This window comes from Lontra canadensis, unplaced genomic scaffold, assembly GCF_010015895.1.
Source record: "Lontra canadensis isolate GAN:19392208 unplaced genomic scaffold, GSC_riverotter_1.0 scaffold7, whole genome shotgun sequence".
Lineage (NCBI taxonomy): Eukaryota > Metazoa > Chordata > Mammalia > Carnivora > Mustelidae > Lontra > Lontra canadensis.
In genome coordinates, this window is record NW_022631001.1 from 13,403,378 (window position 1) to 13,428,019 (window position 24,642).

Below are 24,642 nucleotides of genomic sequence, written 5' to 3' on the forward strand. Positions count from 1 at the left end.
AGCCTTAACTGCTCTGTCCAAAAGCTTTAATATGTGGGCGACTGCGTGTATGCATGCCCCTTCCAGCTTTATCTCCCACCCCTTCCTGCCTTGGACTAACCTCCAACCTCAGTAAATCATAATTTTCCAAAAGTAACACGCGCTCTCCTGTCCACATCCTTGCATATTTTGTTTCTCTGCCTGAAATGCCTTTCTCTTTTGCCAAACACCCACTCTCAACCCACAGCCCCATCTGTTTCCTCCTTGCTGTTACCTCTTCCAAGAGGCTTTCTCTGAGCATCTAGGTCTCAGTCCACTTCCTACATTTACGCTCATGTAGCCGTCCCCCACCATACGCTGTACTTGCCACACTGTAAGGCAGTTGCCCTTTTAATTGTCTCTCTCCCCACTAGGCTTTGTAGTCTTCATATCAATGCCTGGCATGTAATGAGTCTGTAATGATGTTTGAGGTATGAGTGCAAGAATGAATAAGAAACCATCTAACTTCGGACTGGGCTACAGAGAGGGGCATGTTTAGATAGCCTCCAAACTTAGAACTTCACTGACAGCTCCACGTTTTAGTGCCCCAAATTCCACTAACAGAGAATGTCAGTGAGAGACTTTTTAAAAAGATGACAGAGATAAGAATGGGGGAAGTCCAGGGGGCTCTCAACCAAGAATAGAAGAGACCCTCGGCAGAAACTGACCTTCTGTTGTCTCATCTGGAGCTAGATCACCACTAGAAGGAATTCCTCCTCACACCCCAGGTCATTCCAAAGCACAAGGCGGCACAGGAAGAAGATGCCAGAGGCTGCCACACTCCCCTCTTGCCACCTTTCAACATTATTTTGTTTATCCCATTAAGCTGATCCCTACTTAAGTCAATCTCAAAGCTGATGTCTTCACTCTGATTCTCATGAGGACAGCTGACCCAAAGGAGTCATCAGAACACCTGTACCATTTGCCAGCCTGTCAACCCCTGAGTCCTATTTGAAGAAATGAAAGGATCCTAAGCTTGTTGGCAAAAGCCAGCTATGGCAAGCCTGTCCTAGGGCTTAGCTTATTATTATGCACAGGGCGGTCCATGGCTCTTGTAAAGTACATTCAAATTAGCTTTCTGATCCTGATGGCTCAGGCCCCCATCCCTCAACTGGCCCTGAGTGCTGGCTGCCTTGGGGCCAAAGGTCTTGGTCAAGCTCAGGCATTTCATGAGAGCCTTTCGGCCCTGGCCTGGGAACCATGACCCTAAATGTGCAAAGCAAGGCTTTATGGATTCTCCATGTGTGGTTTGAGCTAAAGAAATCCCCCCCACAACCCCACACTGTGACACAAGCACACATTACAATCCTTAGATTCCACCGCAGGTTTTCCCAGGAGATCTGGTCAAGAGGGTGAGCGACAAGGCTTCTGAGAGCTCAGACCAAAGCGCAGGGCTCTCGGGGAATGTTCTCGGGATCTCCAGAGGCACCCATGTGTTTTCACTGACAGGCATCATGTTTTCCTTTCCCTGCAGGGGAGGAGCCAACTGAACCACGAGAAGGAGATGTTTGCCCAGGACCATCCTGAAGTGAGCAGTCTGGAGGAGGTGGTGAGGCTGGTGAAGCCGACGGCCATCATAGGTAGGAGGAGGCAGGAGGCCCGCCGGCCGGCCCAGCTAACCCTCTTCACTCGCAGGTGGAAGCTAAGGCCCAGCCTGACTCAGCAGGCGCAAGGAATCGATGGAAACCACGCTCTCCCCCCGACCCCATGGCCACCGCAGTGCCACCATCTTTCGCTGAGGGACGACTCTATAAAAATCATAAAACTAAGGCACCAAGTTGGGGCTTAGTGATGCAGAGTTATACAGTGCAGTGGAAAAGCACAGGGCTGGTCTGAGAGGAGGTGAGCACTGCTGTCCCGAAGAGGGGACCCTGGCATCTCTCCCTGTGTTGGGAGAGCCACGTACTCTAAAGGACTTTGCCAAGGACCAGGCAGGGACCTGAAGGGACCAGTGTTCCCTCAGGGATGAACAGGAGGTCTTGCCTAGCTCAAACAAGAAGACCCTCTTCTCTTTGGCTTCCTGCATCCATCCCTATGGTGGATGCTATCTCCAAGATTCCTGCGTCTTCCATGTTGCACCAAGAGGAATGGGGTGTTTATAAAGAGTAGGCCTCCCTACTACCCCCCTTTTCCCTGTAGGTGTTGCTGCCATCGCAGGAGCCTTCACGGAGCAGATTCTGAGGGACATGGCCTCCTTCCACGAGCGCCCTATCATCTTTGCCCTGAGCAACCCCACCAGCAAGGCCGAGTGCACAGCTGAGAAGTGCTACCGGGTCACTGAGGTCAGCGGGGAGTCCTTCCTTCCCCAGGCTGAGAGGACATAGTAATAATTATGAGTAACCCTATGAGGGTGAAGAAAAATCCCCACTTTCCTGATGAGTAAACTGAGGTTCAGAATGATGAAATAAATTGCCTGAGGTCACATTGCTGCTAAAGAGTGGAGCTGACCCTCAAACCCAGGTCTGGCTCCAAAGCCCAGGCTCTCACCATCATGTCATACTGCTCAAGGGTCCTCTAGAGACTCAGAGCTTTGACCAGAACCTGAGGCATTCATAGACTTTAGGTCACCTGCACTCCTGTTGTGTCCTGGGTTAGCCCTCTCGGGAGGTGACAGGTTAAAAACCTCCACCTTTCAGTGATTTCTTGGCTGCCAGGTAACTCAGTGAGAGCTAAGCTTTCTGGTTAAAGGAACAAGTGTGCTTCCAGCACCTGCTGTGTGCCTGTGCCGAGCACGTGGGAGAGAATGAAGAAGGGTAGGCCACCATTACTGCCTGAAACCCATCTCCAGGCTCCATCTCTGCTTTTCTTCCTGCCTCCAGGGCCGAGGGATCTTTGCCAGTGGAAGTCCTTTTAAGAGCGTGACTCTGGAAGATGGCAGGACCTTCATTCCTGGGCAAGGAAACAATGCCTATGTGTTCCCAGGAGTGGCTCTGGGAGTCATTGCTGGTGGCGTTCGGCACATCCCAGACGAGATCTTCCTCCTGACGGCAGAGGTAGCCCCATCCCTGCTCCCTTGCGTGCGTGCTCCCAGTCAGGTCTGTGATCTCTCCCAGGTGCTATGCCAGCCCCCAGAGATTCCTTCTCTCATCCCCTCTACCTGCCTGCCCCTCACCCCAGCAGTAGATCCTCAAGATGCGTGAACCTCAAGCTTCTCTCAAGATCCCCTCGAGGCTTAAACATCTCTCAGAACACACACATTTTTAAGGGAAATTAAGGAATAGTCCATGGGAGGAGGTGCTGGCAGGAGGCGCTAGCAGTGCAGGAACGTCTGTCTGTCTGCTCCTCGCCTCCCAGCAGTGTCCACATGCATGCCCAGAACAGAGGCGAGGCCACCAGAGCCATCGCAAACGGGGCTCATGGACCATGACCAGCAGCGGAGTCTTCTGACCACTGACCTTGGCCACGTTACCGGGGGAACTTGTTGCAGAATAAAGCCCACCAGGGCAACTTTCTTTAAGGAAGGGATGGGCCACAAGCCTGGTTTGCCTGCTCTGAGGACCGGGATCTGGAGCACAGATACAGGGGTGCTTCTGCTCCGAGCACCTTCCGAGAAACACTGTCAAAATGAGTCTTTGCTGGAAGTGAGGAAACCAAGGAAAGAATTTGTTAAGAATGACAGCTCATGTTCCTAATGTTGGCTGTGAATCCTACCAGTCGCAGTGGCTTACATCCACCCCGTGGTTACTAAACGACAGGCACTTGACATCTTCTCTCTGAGGAAACTACAGAAAGGTCTCTTCAGGGAGGGTAAACTAATCAAAACTATAAACACACACTAAATATATTTATCCCCAGTGAGCTTCAAAGGCTCTGTGATTTCTGACACATTCTCATTTCCCCCTCCCCGTGGCACTGGTGAGAGCCCCAGGCCAGCAGGACACGGGAACGGCTCCCACGCAGCCTTAGCCAGCTCCTCTTCTAGAAGCCCTGGTCTTTGAGCACTGGCTCCACAAGGACAGCAAATGATGTCTCCTGAAGTTTTGTCAGCCTCCCCCAGGCCGTGTGCACACTGGCTATGCCTTTGTGCCCAGGCATCTGCCCATCTTGTGTGACCCTCCTGCATCTTTCTTCTTACTGCTCTGTCAGTGGTGGTGCCCCGTGGCCATGGGTGGAGCTGTGCGAATCCCCCCATCAGATGGGAGGAGTCATTTCCTGCTTGGAAGGAGCCTTAAAGCAAACTCCCCTGTGGTGCAGAAAGATGGCTGCTCCAGCCTTCCTCTGTAACCCCAAGAGACACCCTCACCCCCTAGAGCTTAGGGCGTTGGTCAGCGCCATCATTTCATGAATGGTGTCAGGAACCTCTCCTCAATCCACTCGTTAATCTCTTGCTGCAGTCGGGACAAGATCCCTCCCTCCTAGGAGCTGACAGTCTGGTCTTTAAAGGGCTGGCAAGTTACATTTCTGAAAGGGGTACTTAAAAGTTTAAGACCATTAAAGTTGAACCTGATTTTCCTATGGAAAAAAAATGATGTAACTTTTAGGAGAATTCTATATCTCATTCCACCTTGACAACTCTCTAAACCAGATACAGTGACCATCCCGATGGGATACCCAGGAAAGTAAGGCACAGAGAATCTAATCCATGCCCAAGGTCACCAGGTGCGTGAGCAACAGCACCAGGAGGGCCCCAGAGGATTTCCTCCGAGCTACAGCAGAGCCTCACCAGTGCCCAGCATCTGAGAAGGGACCACCAGCCACCATCCCACTCCAGTCCACAGGAAGACTCCTCCAGATGCAGATCTCGCCGTGGACATCCTGCTTCACCGTGATCCGATTTTCCATACCTCCCCCAAGAAAATCCTTAAAAACCCAGAGCAGTTCATCTCTCTCCTCATTTTAGACATTTGAATGGCTCCTCAATGCTTACAGGGTAAAACCCAAACTCCTTCATAAGGTTTCCATCTAAGGCATGTCATCACCAGGCCCTCCTTTTCTCTCCAGCCTTCAGCCTCGCCCTCCCATTGACCAAGCCGATGTTCTTTTTACAATCTAGAACTCATGCTCCCTCCTGCTGCCTCTCTCCAAGAAACTGCATGTGCTGTTGCCTCTCCCTTTTCGAGTAATTCATCCTCCGTCCCATCTCCTGGGAAGCTTTCCTGTACATGGCCGACCAGGCCCTGCCTTCCTCTGTGCTTGCACTCACTTCCGTGTTATAACTGTTGTACCTGTTTGTTGGTCATTGTCCACTGCCTCCAGACTACAGGAGGAGAAAGGCTTCTCTGCCACAGACCCTCAGCAAGGAGTGCAGAGCCCAGCATATCCTAGAGCTCAGTTAGTGTTTGAATGAATGAGTGGAAAGGAGAGATAGGAGCAGGGAACGGAGGCTGAAGAGGAGGAAGCCCACGCCCCTGAGGTCAGCCAGACTCTGAGACAAGACCAGCTGCTCTGGCTCATCCATTCTGGGACAGTTTTCAGAGAGTACCATGGCTCTTCCCAGATTTAACTCTGACACAAGATGACTGGGCGGGAGTGGATTCAAGCCGGCACATAACAGAGGCTGTTCCGCAAGGCTGGCTGAGCTCCAGCGTCTGAGGCTGGAGGAGGAGACTTGAGGTGGAGAACTGGGCCTCAGAGACCGGCTCTGAACCAGGGAAGGTGTGGGAGGCGCTGTTCCCAGGATGCTGGCATTCGCGGTCACTCACTGCGGATGGAAGAAGGCTTTGCTCAGGACTGGAAGAGCTAGCAGCAGGAGCTCTGAATACAGGGAAACAAGATGGCCTAGGTGGGCACCCAGGATGTTACTAAGCACGGGGGAGAGGCTGGAACTCGGGGAGGGTCTCCGCGATCTCTGTGCAATAGGCTGAACCAGCCATGGGGAGAGCCTAGAGTCTGCTTCACAAGTCTCAAGTATATTCGTCTCAGTCTTCGTGAATCGCCTTTAGAATTTAGGGTCCATGTAGTTTAATCTCTCAGCCAGTCGCACAGTACAGAAAGGATGTGTCCTTGCTTAGAAGCCCAAGCATGGGGTCGCCTGCGTGGCTCAGCTGGTTAAGCATCCGACTCTTGATTTCCACTCAGGTCATGATCTCAGGGTCGTGAGATGTGGCCCCATATTGGGCTCCACACTGCACATGGAGCCTACTTAAGATTCTCTCTCTCCTGCTCCCTTTGCCCCTCACCCTCTCTCTAAAATAATAAATAAATCTTTAAAAAATAATAAAAGTCCAAACATTAAGCTGCCCTGGGGCCTTGAGGGGGCAGAGACTACAATGGGAACTGCACAGGTTGGCCACCGCTGAGGGGTGAGGGGAGTCTCTGGGGTAATGGTTTGGGTTTGTTCTGGGAAGATGGAAACTCCGCTTACTCCTCTTGGTTCTCTCCCCCCAGCAAATTGCCCAAGAGGTCTCCGAGCAGCATCTGTCACAGGGGAGACTGTACCCCCCACTCAGCACCATCCGAGACGTGTCTCTGAGAATCGCCATCAAAGTAAGGAGCATCCTACCACCAGTGGTATGGCCAGCGCAGCTCGACAACTTCCTCTCGCTGGGAGTTTAGGGGAGCTAAGGGGAGGGCAGCCGTAGTGGCATCCTAAGCTCCCACGCCAACTCTGGCCAAGAAATGCCTGCCTGCATCTCGAGCCCCACCCCCACACCCACTCAGGCCAATTCTGGGAAAGCTCCTGGATTTCCCCTCAAACACCAGGCAAAAAGGTCAACAAAGTCCACAGTCTTGTGGACCAGAATGTGGGTGGAATTTTTTAAAACTGAATCATAAGTGCCTATTTATACAGAAAGGCCAATTTTCATGGCATCATGAAAAGAGCTCTAGGAATCCCTTCATTTCCTGAGCCTCAGTTTCTTCCTTTTCCAAAGGAGATGGTAATTCCTCTCTCTGAGTTCTGAAGACTAAAGAGGACAGCAAGAAAGCTCCACACTCAGTGTAGGGTAAATGCTTATTCCTCCCCCTTTTCTCAGAATGCCTGGGCCACACGATGATCAGGTTCCTGGAATAGTCCAAGGAAAAATGTCTTCCTAAAGACCTTGCAGAAATGGTACATTTTCAGAGAATCAGAACACAGTGCAATCAAGACTGGCCCAACATGGATAACTGTTGAATAAGGGTTGCGTTAGGGTTTATTATATATATATTGTAATTTCAGAAGATGCATTGCACAACCGCATGTGCTCCCCATGAGCTGTCCATCGTAGGCTCGAGAGTCAGCCCTGAAGACTAACAGTCCAGCTCATGGCCCCAGCTCCGCACTGTCCATTTCCTTCTGTTTGGGGATGTAGAGACTAATGCTCTTCTGAAACCAAACCTGACACCCAGAGAACAGTGTCTAGGCTCTTCTCCCAATTCAACCCACATTGGGTGGGGGGGGTGGATATCTGGTACTGGACACCTGATGTGGCCTGTTGCCTAATTTTATCCTCACACTACTCCAGAGAAAGGTCTCCTAACTCCCACTTTAGAGATGAGGAAACTGAGGCTCAGCAAGGATAATGTCACCACCGAGGACGCACAGGCAGTTGGAAGCAGGTGCAGACTTGAGTCTGAGGCCTCTTGAATGCAGCCTAGTGCTTATTCACTGCATCACAGCTCCCTACCCCGGCGGAAAGCTCCAAATCCCTCCTAGCCAGTGGCTTCAAGGACGACAGTTTATGGTTGCTCAGGGGCAGTTACCCTTCCACAGGCTCCCAAGTACCCTTTAGGCAACTTTTAGGCAGGTTCCTCCTTAGTTCCATTTCCTCAGCCTGTATGTTTTTCCCTAGGTCCTCGACTTCGCGTACAAACACAACCTAGCCTCCTACTACCCAGAGCCCAAGGACAAGGAGGCTTTTGTAAGATCCCTGGTCTACACTCCAGACTATGACTCCTTCACACTGGACAGCTACACGTGGCCTAAGGAAGCCATGAATATTCAAACAGTCTGATGCAGTCTCAGAGGCTGTGTGAGTCTGGAGCAAGCCCAGAGTAACGACGACAATATAAATGGGTTCTAAAATGGCCATCTTTGTCACTGTGTTTTTCCTTTGAACTTTCTGGTGTGAGGGGATATATCCAGGCACATAGTGAATGACATCCTTGCCCACGAAGGCCCTGAGAATTCACTTTTCTATAACCCTCTTCCGACTTCCTGCCCAAGAATTTCTTCATCTAATTGCCAACAATTAGCTAGATCTTGTGGGAAATCTAGAATCCTTCCTAGAACTCTGCCTTTACAGAGCTCAGAGTCTAGTGAAGGAGATGAGATGTGGACACAATTCATTTTTTCACAAGGGGGAAAGTGGTTGAGTCCATGAAAGAAGTGCAGATAAAGGTCAAAGGTATTCACAGAAGGGAGCAGATACTTCCTATGAGAACATAAGAGAAGGCTTCAAGGGGAGAAATGTGTGCAAAGTCCCAAGAGTAAAGATGGATAGGAGGCATGGGAACCTGAGGAAGGGAAGGGCAGCCACTGAGCAGAGAGCACAGCCCACCTGTGAGGGAGCACAATCCCAGCTGGAGGAACACGCACCCTTCAAGAATCAGGTGCATATGAAGGCTGAGGGGCTGAAGGCAACTCACTAATCAAAAACTATCCCTCACATGTGGGTTACTGAATAGTAGGATTCCTTTTTGGTTATTACTAAAAGGAAAACTAGAGAAATGTGGGCATGTCAGCAGGCCAAGGAGTGAGGAGGAAGAGAGGCAGTGAGGGGAAGAGAATCATGAAGTTCTAGGGAAGCCCTGATTTCATTTTCCTGACTCTGATACTCTTCTCTATCTCCCTCCCTCTCTCCTTCCCTCCCTCTCTCCTTCCCTCCCACCCTTCACTCTGAAGGAATTCAGCAAGCCAGAGCAGTATTCTTAAAGAATGCCTTCAGTCTGTCATGGGGGTTTCTTAGACAAGTTCAACTATAGCTTTCACCTCGTCCTGTCTAGCAGAGACTACACCATGGGATGGAGAGGTGGAGAAAAGCCTATGGCTGTCGCAATCAAAGGCCCTGATAAATTTCTAGAACCTATTGGTTCTTTCAACCTCTAATTTTATTGGATCACACAGAAAACAGTAAACCATGCTAAGGGAACTACCACCCCCAACTCTTGCTGCCAGCTCAGCCTCAAGATCCCCACCTCCCAGTCACAGGACTGTCGGACTCCTAGCACAGTAATTAGCAGACACACTAGTCACCCCTTGCCCAGGTCTTATTCTTCCAACACCCGCTTCCTTGGTGCTGGTGCTCAGCCAAACACATCCTGAGAAAACATCCCTGTTCTACAATCCCTGGGCTCATGGAGAATGAGAACTTCTTCAGAAGAGGATTTGAAGTGAAGCTGCAATCTCAATGCCAGAGAACCTCTACACTGTCATTTCTGTGTCCTGGCCCACCACTTCTGTACCCCAGCTGCATGTCCTTTGTACTCAGTGTCATAGAAAAGAAAAGTAGTAGAGAAAAGCAATGACGTAAAAGCAGGTTCTTTGAAAAGATCAACTAAATAAATAAACTGTAGCTATACTGACCAGACAAAGAAGATACAAAGTACATTTCCTTTGTTTCAATCACACTAAACACAGACATTTTCAGGCCTGTACACTTTTAAATGCTTGGTCTCCATCTGCCAAGTTCTTCCCCCACCCATTCCCTGCCCTTTATCAATTAAATAGCAGCTCACTGCAGCTTTCTGCTGGAGACCTCATTCATCTTTGGAGTTCAAATGCAACTGGTTCCTGAAGTCATCCTGGACAGAGTTAATAATTAGATTAGAAATCAGAAAAAAATGGGAAATTTCTAACCATTTGTAAATTAAATAATACATTTCTAAATAACCCACAGTTCCAAGAAGAAGTCACAGGGTTAATTATATATATATTGAATTGAATGAAAAATATTAAAATTAATGAGTTTTATCTAGAACACTGCTTAGAGGAAAATTCTGTAGCTCTAAACAAATGCCTCTGTCAGTAAGAACAGTCTCAAAGCAATAACATGAAGTCCCTGCAGAAACAAACAAAATCCAAAGCAAGTTAAGATTAGAACAGAAATAATTGATCTATAACAAGAATTTGATTAGTAATTAAAAATCTTCCCACCAAGAAAAGCACAGGCCCAGATGCCTTTTTTAGTGAATTCTATTAAATATTTAAAATAGGCAGGACGCCTGGGTGGCTCAGTTGGTTAAGCGGCTGCCTTCGGCTCAGGTCATGATCCCAGAGTCCTGGGATCGAGTCCCACATCGGGTTCCTTGCTCAGCAAGGAGCCTGCTTCTCCCTCTGCCTCTGCCTGCCTCTCTGTCTGCCTGTGCTTGCTCGCTCTCTCTCTCTCTGTCTATGACAAATAAATAAATAAAATCTTTAAAAAAAATAAAATAAAATAAAATAAAATAGGAATAGTACTGGATGCCTGGCTCAGTCGGTTGGGCAGCTGTCTTCGGCTTAGGTCATGATGCCAGCATCCTGGGATTGAGTCCCGAGTTGGGCTCCTTGATCGACAGGGAGCCTGCTTCTCCCCCTGCCTCGGCCTGCCACTCTGCCTGCCTGTGCGCTCTCGCGCTCTCTCTCTCTCTCTCTCTGACAAATAAATAAATAAATAATCTTAAAATTAAAATAAAATAAGATAGGAATAATACCAATCCTTCACAACCTCTTTCAGAAAATAGAGGAGGGAACACTCCCAAATCACTCTATGACACTGGAATCACCCTGATATCAAAACCAAATAAAGACAACACAAGAAAACTACAAACCAATTTCCTTCATGAATATAGATGCAAAACCTTAAAGCATTAGCAAACCAAATCCATCAATATAAAAGAATTACACACAAGGAACAAGGGGGATTTATTCCAGGAATGCAAAATTCTTTTAAGATTTTAAAACTGATCCTCACAGTGCCTGGTATTAATAGAGTGAAAGACAGAAACCACAAGATCATGCCAATGGATGTGATAGAACTATCTGAAAAAATCCAACATCCATTTATGCTTAAACTTTGAACAAACCGAGAAGAGAACATCCTCCACCTGATGAAGAACCAACACCTTACATCCTACTTAATGGTGAAAGAATGAATACTTTCTCCCTAAGATCTGGAACAAGCCAAGGATGTTGTCATCACTTCTCATCAACATGGAGGATCTAGCCAGTTCACTAAAAAAAGAAAAAGAAATTAAATGTATCCAAGTTGGAAATGAAGAATAAAACGGCCTTTATTCACAGATGACATAATGCTATATGTAGAAAATGCCAAAGAATAGAACCCTTTATCTCACTAGCGCTCTTTCTCCCCAATCGGTATACAAAGGTCAGAAGATACAAGGTCAATAAACAAAAATCACCTGTGTTTTTATATATGATCAATAAACAATCTAGAAGTAAAATACTTCCATTCATAACAGCATCAAAAAATACTTAGAAAGTTAAGTACAAGTCTTGCACGATGAAAATTATAAAACACTGCTGGCAGGAATTAAAGATCTGAAAAAAAATCCAAATAAATGGAGAGATGTTCCATATTCATGGATTTGAAGACTCAATATTGTTAAGGCTGCAACTTTCTCCACAGCTCATTTGTAAATTCAATACTATATCAAAATCCCTGCAGACTTTTTTTTTTTGTAGAAACTGACAGGCTGATACTAAAATTTATATGGAAAGGATCTAAAAAGCCAAAATTCGGGGTGCATAGGTGGCTCAGTGGGTTAAAGCCTCTGCCTTCAGCTCAGATCATGATCCCAGGGTCCTGTGATCGAGACCCACATCAGGCTCTCTGCTCAGCAGGGAGCCTGCTTCCCTTCCTCTCCCTCTGCCTGTCTCTCTGCCTGCTTGTGATCTCTGTCTTTCAAATAAATCAATACTTTTTAAAAAAATAAATAAAAAGCCAAATTTTTGAAAAAGAAAAAGTACACTATCTAATTTCAAAACTTGCTATAAAACTTGATCAAGATGGTATGGTTATGTAGATCAATGGGAAAGAACTGAGAATTCACAACTAAGTCCTCACATTTATGGCACATTGATTTGCCACAAACGTACCAAAATACTTCAGTGGGGGAAAGGATAGTCTTTTGAACAACAATAGTGCGACACCTGAATATTCACATGCAAAAAGTCAAAAAAATTTGAAAGAGACATTTACTTCACACCATACATAGAAATTAATTTAAAATAGATCACAGACCTAAATGTAAGCTAAAGCTATAAAACTTCTAGAAGAAAATAGAGCAGAAAACTGTGATTGAGAAGAGTTCTTAGATAGTTCAAAAGCATGGTTTATAAAAGAAAAATTGATAAATTGTAATTCAATTTTTTTTTTTTAGTTTTCCTCTTGAAACATATGATTAAGAGAGAAAACAAGCAACAGACTGAGGGGAAATACTTGCAAATTATATATCTGAGAAAGGTATTGTGTCCAGAATATATGAAGAACTTCTATAGTTCAGTAAGAAAATGACAAAACCACCCAATTAAAAAGGTTGATGAATGTTTGAACTGGCATACTACAAAAAATATGTGAATGGCTAATAAGCACATGAAAAGATGCTTAATATCACTGGTCATTTGAAAATTAAAACCATTTCACACTTACCAGAATGGCTATAATAAAGAAGACGGTAGGTGTTGAGGAAGATTGGAACCTCTTCTAACAGCACTTTGTCTCCTAAGCACTATGAAATTCAGAGAAAGCTCCCTTTGTCTTTTCAATCCCAGGGTCCTGGGATCGAGCCCCTCATCGGCCTCCCTGCTCCTCAGGAAGCCTCCTTCACCCACTCCCCCGGTTATGTTTCCTTTCTCACTGTGTCTCTGTAAAATAAATACATAAAATCTTTTTTTAAAAAATAAATCTTCATTCTAACTCCCCAGGCTCTCAGGCATAGCCCCAGAATTCAGCATGTGTCATTTAGGATACTGGATGTTGTGGTTGTGCCACCCAGATCCCTGTGCAGGGCTGAAACACTTATTCCCCAGCTGCCAGAAATATTTATTAGCTGAAGGTTCACAGCTGCATCCCTCTCTGGGAATTGCACTTGGCTGAAGGAAGGTACTTCATTCAAGGGTATGGCTTCATCCCCAGAGACAGCCTGCATACAATGACTGGTTGACTCAAGTCCAAATATTCAACCCCTTTGCCTCAGTTGGGGACATCTCTAAGTGGTCATCCCAGCTCGAGAGCTCCTTACAAGATTGGCTAAGGCCAGTTTTACAACTAACTGTATGTATCGCCATTCAACAACTGCCACCATTTTCTGGTTCTGTTGCTCCCTCACAGGTGTTGAGCCAACTCCCCAGTAAATCTCCAAATGCAAATATCAGATGTAGTATAGGTTTCCTGAGGAACTCAACTTGCTACATGTGGAGGAAAATGGACAAACCTCTCAGTTTTCTAATCTGCTGTACCAGTCCTACATGACCACCAAAAGCCTCTCTGGGTTTCTCTTTCCCTCAGTAGAGACCCCCCACCCACTGACTGCCCTGGACCAAGTCTGATTCTTAGTCCACATCCAGAATCACTGAATGCCCCCAGTGGGGGTGAGGGGTGGTGAAGGGGGTGGAGTTGACCACTAACCTCAGGAGAGCTCCTCCCTCTCTGGAACTCCTGTTCACCTAGTTCTTGTTGCTTTTACAGCTCTCCGACATGTCTTCAAACATACTCCTTTACAAATTTTTCCTTATTTTTCTGGTTGTTATAGTGTAGGTGGTATAATGCTGCAAACTTCTACACACTATCTGGAAGTGGAAGTCTCTAGACACAGGTTTTCAAAATTCCAAATGTGTGGATATTAACTTTTTTCCCAACTTAATTGAATGATAGTCAAAGAAGTTATTAGTATTAAATATTTTTAAATTTGTTGAAATTTTATGGTCAAATGTAATAAATATTTCATGTACTTACTCCTAAAAATATAGATTCTCACTGTCGGTTGCAATGCCCCTTGTATGTTCATAAGCTTAATCATTTTGTTCAAATCTATATCTTTACTGATTTTTGTCCACTTGATCGGTTTCTGCAAGATGGATTGTAAAATATCCCATCACTGTGGTAAATTTGTTGATGTTCCTTATAGTTCTCTCTGTATTTGCTTAATACATTTTGGACCAATGTTGTTTGATGCATGAAGTTTACAATTGTTATAACTTCCTGGTGAACTGAAACTTTAAGATTTTTATCTCTAGTAACGCCTTTGCTTCTACTTTTACTAATATAACACATCTCTACCATCCTTTCTCCCTCCTGCAATTCGTTATTTAGATGGTTAAGCTCCTGTACTAGGTGAATGGTGAACACTGAAATTATTTCTGAAGAACTATATTCCCAGACAGTGTGAATATATGGTTAAACTAGAGCTAAGACAGGTCATCATTTTATCAATTCCACAATAAAACAAAGTATCAGGTATCCAAATACAAAGTTACACAATTCAAAAAGCATATAAAATATTAGATGCCTGATCATTTCATTACTAGAAACCCACTTCTCTTTTGATTGGGAAGACAAGGAAAAAACATGCTTCCAAGAAAAACAGTTAATGAACAACTTCTAATAGACATGGTAAGGAATTACAAGATTTCAGAAATTTTATAAATAAGAAATGTTTGGGCTATAAAGCATCTCTGCTTTAAAAAGAATTTTTTTTCTTGCTAAATAAAAGACCTATTCTATACACCCTGCCAAAACAAAGGCAATATTTTACTGGAGATATTTCATAGCCTCCTCCCACTCTCTCTTTAAACCCTCCCCCTCTAAGTTGCACCCCAAGTGTAAACATTAAAGTAACTGTAAGACGTTTTTGTCTGAAATCATTACACACATGTGCTCTGTACAATGTGTATTTTACATGAACTTTCAACCACAGATTTGTGATTTTTCAAAATGGAGGCTTTCATAACAGCACAAAATGAGTTTTATAGAAAGACATTAAATAATCCCTTAAGTCTTGGTAGGAATCCAATAAAAATCGATTTTTGCTAAAATCTGATGTATAGTGGTGTTCATGTGGGATGGTAAACATGAAGGAAAAAATAACCACATGGCCCTACTTACAATGTTTGAAAGGACTAAAGGAATAAACCACATATGGTTTACAGTGCTGTTCATAATTACTAGGATTTTAATTACGTAGGATACTAAAAATATACAAGTATTGTGCTGGATATTTTGGCACCTAAGCTCTCAACTTCTTACATATTTTTTTCTGGCATGGGAATAGTATGAAGCCAAATATAGAGGCTGCAATTCTGTCATGCTTGTGGTTTTTTCATGATTCCTATGGAAGCTTCATTAGACTTGTCATTCATTAAGCCTACATGTTGGCTAATATGTACGATAATTAAGTCCTGTCTCAAGTTCCATTTCCAAGGCAACAGCATAAGGGAGCCAAGTTTTATTGAATGCAACAGTTGTTTCTATGACCACTGGAGTCTTTGTAGCGCAGCCGCATTTTTGAACGATATTTCTCCAAATACAAAAGTTGCTTGCTGTTAAAAGCTCCACGCCGCTTTTGTCTTATAAACTGTACTGCATCTTCATTTTTCATTCCACCTTCAATTAGTGCTAGGGCAACAAGCACTGGAGTTCTCCCAAGACCCGCAACACAGTGGACAGCAATACAACAACCAGGTTCTTCCCGAAATTTAATGTGTACGAGACTCAACCAGTCGTCGACAATCTGGTTAGATGGCGATGACCCGTCATCGAAAGGCCAATCCAGAACCTGGATGCCTTCTTTCTCCACGAGAGCAGTGTCGTAGGTTGCTTCACATACTCTTACTATTGTAGTAACTCCGTGTTTCTTAAGTTCTTCTATAAACTTGTTTAAGGTTGCACTGGTTGGGCTGTGTGTAATAAGAAATCTCATGTTCCTGTATGTGACTTCCACGGGGGCTGGCGGGCTCGTTGGAGCCATGTTCATTTAGTTGAAATGTTTTCAATACTTGAATGCAGAAGTGATGTTAAGCAGCTGAAGTATACACCCATATATATACTCCACTGGAAATTCTCAATGCTTGGGAAAATGTAATTGAGAGTAACAGGAAACGCAACGAGCCCCCTCGCAAGCAGCAGTCCTTCAGTTCAGTAATACTGAGTCAGTGGAAAGGAAGCCCGCCCAGGTTTACCCCATCCAGGTCTTAATTCTTGGAAACGCTCCGAGGATTTCAACTCTACACGTGCGCGTCCAGGATAACCGATCGGCCGGCGGCTGCTCGGGGGAGGAGCAACGAACCTCTACAGTTCACTGGTCCTCGTAAAGGTCATGCTGTGCCTGGCAGTAATCTCTGGGGCCCTTCAGAAACTCCATAAAGGCGCGACCGAGAACACCACAGACAGGAGCCTGTTTACTCATTAAAGACTGTGGCCTAATCATACAACCAGTCCCGCAGCGGCGACACAGGCGGCAGTGGTGACCTCGGCTGCGGGGCAGGGAGTGGCAGTGGCAGCCGTGGGGCAGCAGTGACCAGACACCAGGCTCTACTGTGCTCCAGCCTCGAAGGAGCCAATCCGCGAGCGGAGGCGTTCTTGCGTCACAAGCCCGCCCTTTCACAGCAGGCGTGACGTGGGCTCCTCTCCACCAATCGCGGCAGGGCGCACCGAGAAGCTATGAGCCTGAGACCCAGCGGGCCGGCTGGTTGGGGAAGGAAGGCGTGGTGCAGACTGAGACGCCACGATGGGAGGGAAGAGAAGGTATTGGGGGAAGAATTCCATCCATTCCCATCCATTGGCTCTGAACGATAAATCTTTTTCCAGCGGTTTCGTGTTTTAGCTGACTCGGGAACAACACGTTCCTAGACTTTTTCTTTAATCCAGTCTGACAATATTGGTCTTTTAACTGAAGACCTTCGTTAATTTAATTTACATTATTTTATTTAATGCTTTTAATTTAGTTAATTTACATAATTTTATTATTTTACATTATGTTAATTATTGCTATATTTGCTCTCATTTTGTACTATTTCATATATTTATCCCTTCTTTCATCCGTTCTTGATTTTTTTTGGATTAGGGTTTTGCTCCTCTGAATCTGTATCCAAAATCCTCTGCTGTGTTGGGGATGTTGTGATTGTGGTTTTAGCTTACCAACTGCTACCGATTAGATACCATTCTAAATCTAACTGGCTTTAAAGAAATTCATTTGCTGTAACAACTGTATGAATTAGATAGTTTTATTTTTATAGCTCTGATTTTTTAAAAAAATAATAAACTTCAGCACAGAAGAGTTACTTGCCCAAAGTTACACAACTAGTAAATGTCAGAGTTAAGATTTAAATCGTGAAATTCTGGCTCTGGAGTCTACTTCTCTAACATATATATGTCCTATCATATACCTTTTTATTCTTTTACTACTAAAATAGCTTAGAAATAGTCAAACATTCTAAATACTTTCCCATGTCTTCAAGGAACTTAATAGACTTTAAATATTAATGTTGTCAAGCATTTTAACACCACCTATTACATTGTTTATAAAAATCAGTCTTTAAAGTTTATTCAGTATGTGATCAGCTTCTTTGCTCACTATTCCTCCTTGCACCGCCACCCTTTCTTGTAAGATTATTCTTTATTTACCCAGGAGCATCTTCTGGAGGTTCCCTTAGCTCCTAGTATAAGATCAACTTTGAACAATATTTTATATAACCTTAAAAATATGCATTCTCTCACTACTGAAATTGTTGGTAGACTTGCCCCCCCCCCTTTGGTTCTTTAATGAGTTTTTTTTTTTCTGAAATTCTCTTATTTGGTTTTCATTCTTATTGTTTTGCTGGGTATATAATTTTGCATTGACATTTATTTTCATAGTCCCTTGAAGACATTCCTTGTCTTCAGGTTTCCTCTCTAATAGCTGTAGAATTTTCTAAAATATCTAGTCTTTGGGCATTACCATGATACCAAAACCAGACAGTTCAAAAAAGGAAACTATAGGCCAATATCCCTAATGAACATAGATGTAAAGATTTTCAATAAAATATTAGCAAACCACATTCAACAATGCATTAAAGCCTCATTTGCTATAATCAAGTAGAATTTCTTGAGTCAATACTTGCAAGACAATGAGCCACATTAACAAGATAAAGAATAAAAATCATATGATCATTTCAATACATGCAGAAAAAGTGCTTGTCAAAACTCATTTGTTCATGATAAAAACTCACAACAAAGTGGATTTAGAGGGAAAATGCTCAATTAAGTCCATATAGGACAAACCCACAGCTAATATCACCCTCAATGTAAAAAACTGAGTACTTTTCCTTTAAGATCAGGAATAAGACAAGAATGTCCACTCTCACCACTTTTATTCAACATAGTACTGGAAGTCTTAGCAACAGTAATTAGACAAGAAAAGGGGGGAAAGGGAGTGCAAATTAGTAGGGAAGAAGTTATACTATCACTTTTTGCAAATGACATAATACCATACATGGAAAACCCTAAAGACTCCACCAGAATCTGTTAAGAGTAAATAAACACTATTTTATCCTAATATCTTAATGTGATAGGATATAAAATTAATATAGAAATCTATTGCACTTCTATATTATGTATACACACACACACAAAATAGGAGAAAGAAATTAAGAAAACCATTCCATTTAAAACTGCACCAAAGAGGGGCACCTGGATGGCTCAGTGGGTTAAGCCTCTGCCTTCAGCTCAGGTCATAGTCTCAGGGTCCTGGGATCAAACCCCACATCAGGCTCTCTGCTCAGCAGGGAGCCTGCTTCCCCCCACCCCACCTGCTTCTCCCCCTACTTGAGATCTCTATCAAATGAATAAATAAAATCTTAAAAAAAATCTGCACCAAGTAGAATAAAATACCTGAGAATAAACTTAACCAAAGAGGTAAAAGACCTGTACTCTGAAAATCAGAAGACACTGAGGAAAGAAACTGAAGATGACAGAAACAAATGGAAAGATATTCCATGCTTGTGGATTGGAACAAATATTGTTAAAAGGTCCATACTACTCAAAGCCATTGCATTCAATATGATCCATATCAAAATATCAATAGCATTTTTCACAAAGCTAGAACATATAATACTAAAACTTGTATGAAATCAATGAAGCCCACAAATAGCCAAAACAGTCTTGAGAAAGAAAAACAAAATTAGAGGTATCAAAATACCAGATGTCAAGACATACTACAAAGCCGTAATAACCCAAACTGGCACAAAAACAGACACCTAGATCAATGGAACAGAACATAGTCCAGAAATAAGTCCATACACATATGGTCATGTAATCTATGACAGAAGAGGCAAGAGCAAACAATGGGGTGAAGACAGGCTGGTCAACAAATGGTCCTGAGAAGACTAGACTGCTACATTCAGAAGAACGAACCGGATCAAGTTCTTACAGCTTAAATATTAATTCAAAATGGATTAAGTACAGAACTGTGAGGCCTGACACCTAAAAGTCCTAGAAGAAAACATAGGTAGTAATCTCTAACATCAGCCTTAACAATATTTTTCTAGATGGGTCTCCTCAAGCAAGGGAAACAAAAGCAGAAATAAACTATTGGGAGTATACCAAAATAAAAAGCTTCTGTATAATGAAGAAAACCACCAACAAAGTGAAAACACAACCTATGGGAGAAGATATTTGCAAATGATGTATCCTATAAGGAGTTACTATCCAAAATATATTAAAAACTTATACAACTCAACACCAAACAAAACAACACCCCAAAAATAACCCAACTTGAAATTGAGTAGAGGACATGAGTAGATATTTTTCCAAAGAAAACATACAAATGGCCAACAGACAAAGGAAAACATGCTCAAATCACTAATCATCAGGGAAATGCAAATCAAAATCGCAGTGAGATATCACCTTATACCTGTCAGAATAGCTAGTATCAAAAAGACAAAAAAATAACAAGTTTGGCAAGGATGTGGAGAAAAAGAATCCCTCATACAATGTTGTTGGGAATGTAAACTGGGGCAGCCACTAGAGAACAGTATGCAAGTTCCTCAAAAAATTAAAAATAGAAATATTTTATGATCCAATAATTCCACTTTTGGGTGTTTACCCAAAGAAAATGAAAACACTAATTCAAAAAGATATATGCTCCTGTAGGCTTACTGTAGTACTATTTACAATAGACAAGATATGGAAGTGACCCAAGCGTCCATTGATACCGAATGGATAAAGAAAAAGTGGTTATGTATGCAATGCCATAAAATGAAGGCGATCTTAGTCATTTGTGTTAACATGGATGGTCCTAGAAGCTATCATGCTAAGTGATAGAAGTTAGAGAAAGATAAACATCATGTGATTTCACTAATGTGTGGAATCTAAAAAGCAAAACAAATGAACAAACAAAAAAAGACTCTTAAATACAAAGAACAAACTGGTGGTTGCCAGAGGAGATGGGGGTTGGGGAATGGGTGGAATAGATAAACTTCCAGTTATGGAATAAATAAGTCATGGAGATGAAATGTACAGCATAGGAAATACAGCCAATACTATTGTAACAACATTATGTGGCGACAGATGGTGACCACACTTACACTTTGAGCACTAAGTAATGTATAGAAATGTTGAATCAGTATGTTGTACATCTGGAACTAATATAACAATGTATGTAACAATAGAACAATGTATGTTAATTATATTTCTTTTTTTAATTTTTTTTTAAGATTTTATTTTATTTATTTGACAGAGAGAGATCACAGTAGACAGAGGCAGGCAGAGAGAGAGAGAGAGGGAAGCAGGCTCCCCACTGAGCAGAGAGCCCGATGCGGGACTCGATCCCAGGATCCTGAGATCATGACCTGAGCCGAAGGCAGCGGCTTAACCCACTGAGCCACCCAGGTGTCCTTTTTTTTTTTTTTTAAAGGTAGAAACAGACCCATAAATACAGAGAACAGACCAGTAGTTGCCAAAGGGGAAGGGGCTGGTGGGATGGGCAAAATGGGTGAAAGAGGGTGAGAGGTCTAGGCTCCCACTTAATCCACTTATCAAATGAGTAAGTCACAGGGATGAACGTTTCAGCATAGGGAACATAGTCAAATAGCATTGTATATGGACAGACGGTAGCTACGTCTGTGATGAGCTACATAACATACAGAGTTGTCAAATCACTATGTTGTATACCTGAAACCAGTGTAAAACTGCATGTTAACCAAACTTCAAGAAAAATGAAATAAAATGTCTAGGCTTTGTTTCCTGGTCTATGCATGGCCTATAACAATAAACCTCTATTTCTTTCTTCTTTCACTTTCCCTCCCTCTTCACTCTTTTCTTCCTTTTTCCTTCCTTCATTTCTTCTGTAATAACTCAGTCCACTAGATGAAGTGTAGCAAGGTAGTTGTCTGTGAGGAGGCGGGGATACTGGAGTCTAGGGGTGAGTAAGAAGGGCTTTCACGGGGACGCCTGGGTGGCTCAGTTGGTTAAGCAGCTGCCTTCGGCTCAGGTCATGATCCCAGTGTCCTGGGATCAAGTCCTGCATCGGGCTCCTTGCTTGGCAGGGAGCCTGCTTCTCCCTCTGCCTCTGCCTGCCATTCTGTCTGCCTGTGCTTGCTCGCTCTCTGACAAATAAATAAAATCTTTTAAAAAAAAAAAAAAAGGGCTTTCACGCAAGGGTCGGATGGTAATAGTAGCCTGGTACAGACTATCAGCGTCCAAGCAGAGTGGAGAGAACATATAAGTAAGTGTTCCATAAGTATTTATCTGGTAACACATTGAGGGTAATGGAATCCATATTCTCACGGTCAGATATGAGTTACAAACATAGAGAGAAAAGTAGAATTAACGCTAGGATTTTGGATTGGAATTGGTTGCATCTGTGTGAACTCTTAATTTTCAATAGAGAAGATAGTTATGGAAATAAAGATGTGTGTACAAGAGGACTAGAGTAGCCTGGAACATCTTGTTATGACAGAAAGTAAGGAAATGTTCAAAGAATGACAGGAATATGACAAAAGGACAGAGAACACAAACCAAGGGAGACTAAAGAGACCTGCCAACTAAATGTAATTGGGTATCCCAAATGGGAATTTTTTATACTTTTTTTTATTATGTTAATAACGATACAGTACCTCGTTTTTGATGTAGTGTTCCATGATTGTTTGTGTATAACACCCAGAGCTCCATAGAATATGTGCCCTCCTTAATACCCACCACCAGGCTCACTCATCCCCTCCCCCAAAAAATCCCTCAGTTTCATCCCTGGAGTCCACAGTCTCTCATGGTTTGTCTCCCGCTCCAATTCACCCCCACCCCTTCATATTCCCTTTCCTTCTCCTAATGTCCAAATGGGATCTTGAAACAGAAAAAGGACATTTGGGAAAAACTAGTGCAATCTGAATAAAGTGTAAAGTTTAGTTAATGGTAAAATACCAATGTTGTTTCCTCAATTATGACAAAGGTATCATAGAAATGTAAGATATTAGCAATCAGGAAACTAGATGAGGAGCATACAAGGAAGTATCTGAAACAATTCTAAGATTTTTTTTAATTATTTAAAATATAACAAAAGCAGAGAAGTCAGTTTGAAGGGCCTCACTGGTCATGATTTTTATATCAACTCATTGAATAAAATAGAAATCCTTAAATCCATACCAATACAAATAAATCAATATGGAGAAGCCAACACTCTGCCTTAGTAGAATGCCAACTAATAAATGGAACAGGAATGGCAGAATTAGTAAAATCTGTATTTAACAAGTGTCAACACAATTATTCAGCAAAGAAACATCAAAAGATGCTAAAACCAGTGGGTGAAAGTTGATGAGGAATGAGTTACTTATTAGCATTCAAAAGTATCTAACACACACACAATAATTCATTAAAGAAGATAGCGTTAAACCTTGAAGGTATCACTTAATCAAATGATCAAAATTAACATGACCAGTAATGGGACAAATTGAGTTGTGAAGCACCTGTTAGGATGATTATGACACATCCCATCTGTGATATTCCTGGAAAAAAAAAAAAAAAAAAAAACCATGGCTGGAATTTTATGATGAGGAAAAATCAGACAAATCCAAATGGAAGGACTAAAATCTTTAAAGGTGTCAGCCATGAAAGTCAAGTAGAGGCTGAAGACTTTTCCAAGTTGAAGGCGATTAAAGAGATAACGGCAATTAAATCTAACATAGATTTCGATCCTTTTGCTAAAAAAGACACTATTAGGACAACTAGAAAAATCTGAATTGAGTCTTTATTTTTTTAGGGTTTTATTTATTCATTTAACAGAGAGGGAGAGTACAAGCAGAGTGGGAGGGAGAAGCAAGCTCTCTGCTGAGCCAGGAGCCAGATGGGGGACTCGATCCCAGGACCCTGGGATCAAGACCTGAACCAAAGGCAGCCACTTAACGAACTGAGCCACCCAGGTGTCCCGAGTCTTTAAATTATATAATACTAGTGAATCAATGTTAATTTTCTGATTTTGGTAATTATATTGTGGTTTTATGGGAGAATATCCTTATTTGTAAGGTACTATATCCTGAAGTATTCAGAAGCGATAAGACCTATGTCAGCAACTTGCTCGCTCTTAGTTCTGCCTGGGATTTAGGGGGATAGGAGGATATTTTTACCATTCTTCAACCTTCTCTGTAAGTTTAAAGTAATTTCAAGTAGAAATTTAACAAGCATTAATTTAAAAGGCCTAGGTCATATCTAATTATCTGATGCTTTCTGCTTGGATTCTCATTCTCACTTTGTGTTTGCCTCTGGAGATATTTTTAGAGCTTTAAATTTTAAAAAGTTTTAAAAAAATATTTTAGCTAGTATTTTTAATGATTCTGTAGCACCCCCCCCCCCAAAATTTCAGGTTATGGCAGACTGGCATTGTCCCCTATGTTCCATTTTCCCCATATTTAATACTAGCATTCCCTGAGTATTTCACTAGACATTACCACCAAGCTAGAGACTTCAATTCCCAAGTTCCCTTGCAGCATGGTGTGGCCACGTGATTAAATTCTGGCCAATTAGGACATAGACAGAAATAATGGTACCACTTCCAGGTTATACTCCTTTAAAAAAAATGCACACTGGTTCCCCTGCCCTTTGCTCCCGAGTTGCTAATTGGGAGATGGTGAGAAATGGAGCAGTTGCCTCTACCCAGTGGTAGAAAGCACAGGAGAACCTAGTAAAGCCACCCTACTATCTTAGACTGCTTACCTCTAGACTGTTCCTTGGGAGGAAAACACAATTCTGTCTTGTTTAGGCCACTGTTATTTGATCTCTGTTAAAGCAGTATCCTAACAAAATGTAAAAAAAAGGACTGAGGTACAACCTGATTTGGAGAAAAGGGGAAAGCAGGAAGAATAAGGACTCAAAACGACAATAATACGCTTCTGGTGCTGGCCAAAATGGAGTAAGTCCTCTATAGTATTTCTCCCCAACTGACTCAAACTGAAGAGAACACAAAAAGCAGTTACTGAGGACACAGAAAAGTACACAATAGCTGATGGATTGCATAAGTAAGTTAAAACTTGAAGAATGAGTAGCATAGTGAGGACTTTACTGGTGAATTTATTCCTCCTCTTGCTTTGACCTAATAGCAAAGCTTTCTAGCCAAGGAGCCAGGGAAAAGTCTCCTTGTGGGCTGGGCAGTATGAAGAGAATACCCTAATTTCCTCTTTTGTCCCTCCCTGGCATGCCCGCAAGGCCAGCAACATCATGAAGCTGGACAGGGGTCACATCAGCAGCAGGAGTGGTGGAGACTTTCCAAGCACCTGGACTCAAGGGATCCGGTCTTTTCCAGAAA

The 24,642-nt window shown here is 43.0% G+C and overlaps 2 protein-coding genes across 3 annotated transcripts in view; one reads left to right on the forward strand and one right to left on the reverse strand.

Moving 5' to 3' along the window:
- ME3 (malic enzyme 3) overlaps positions 1-7,967 on the forward strand; it is a 212,662-nt gene extending 204,695 nt beyond the window's left edge. For both annotated transcript variants that reach the window (XM_032852862.1, XM_032852863.1), the window contains exons 11-15: positions 1,493-1,598; positions 2,158-2,300; positions 2,838-3,011; positions 6,346-6,444; positions 7,731-7,967. In XM_032852862.1, the coding sequence (XP_032708753.1) occupies positions 1,493-1,598; positions 2,158-2,300; positions 2,838-3,011; positions 6,346-6,444; positions 7,731-7,892 (684 nt within the window). In that variant the 3' untranslated portion in view covers positions 7,893-7,967. The remainder of the gene's footprint in view (positions 1-1,492; positions 1,599-2,157; positions 2,301-2,837; positions 3,012-6,345; positions 6,445-7,730) is intronic.
- A 7,158-nt stretch (positions 7,968-15,125) lies between these two features.
- On the reverse strand, positions 15,126-15,858 carry LOC116865300 (protein tyrosine phosphatase type IVA 1-like). The gene has a single exon (XM_032853572.1). It carries the CDS (start codon positions 15,847-15,849, stop codon positions 15,322-15,324), a length of 528 nt encoding a protein of 175 aa, XP_032709463.1. The 5' UTR covers positions 15,850-15,858; the 3' UTR covers positions 15,126-15,321.
- Between the last annotated feature and the right edge of the window lie 8,784 nt (positions 15,859-24,642).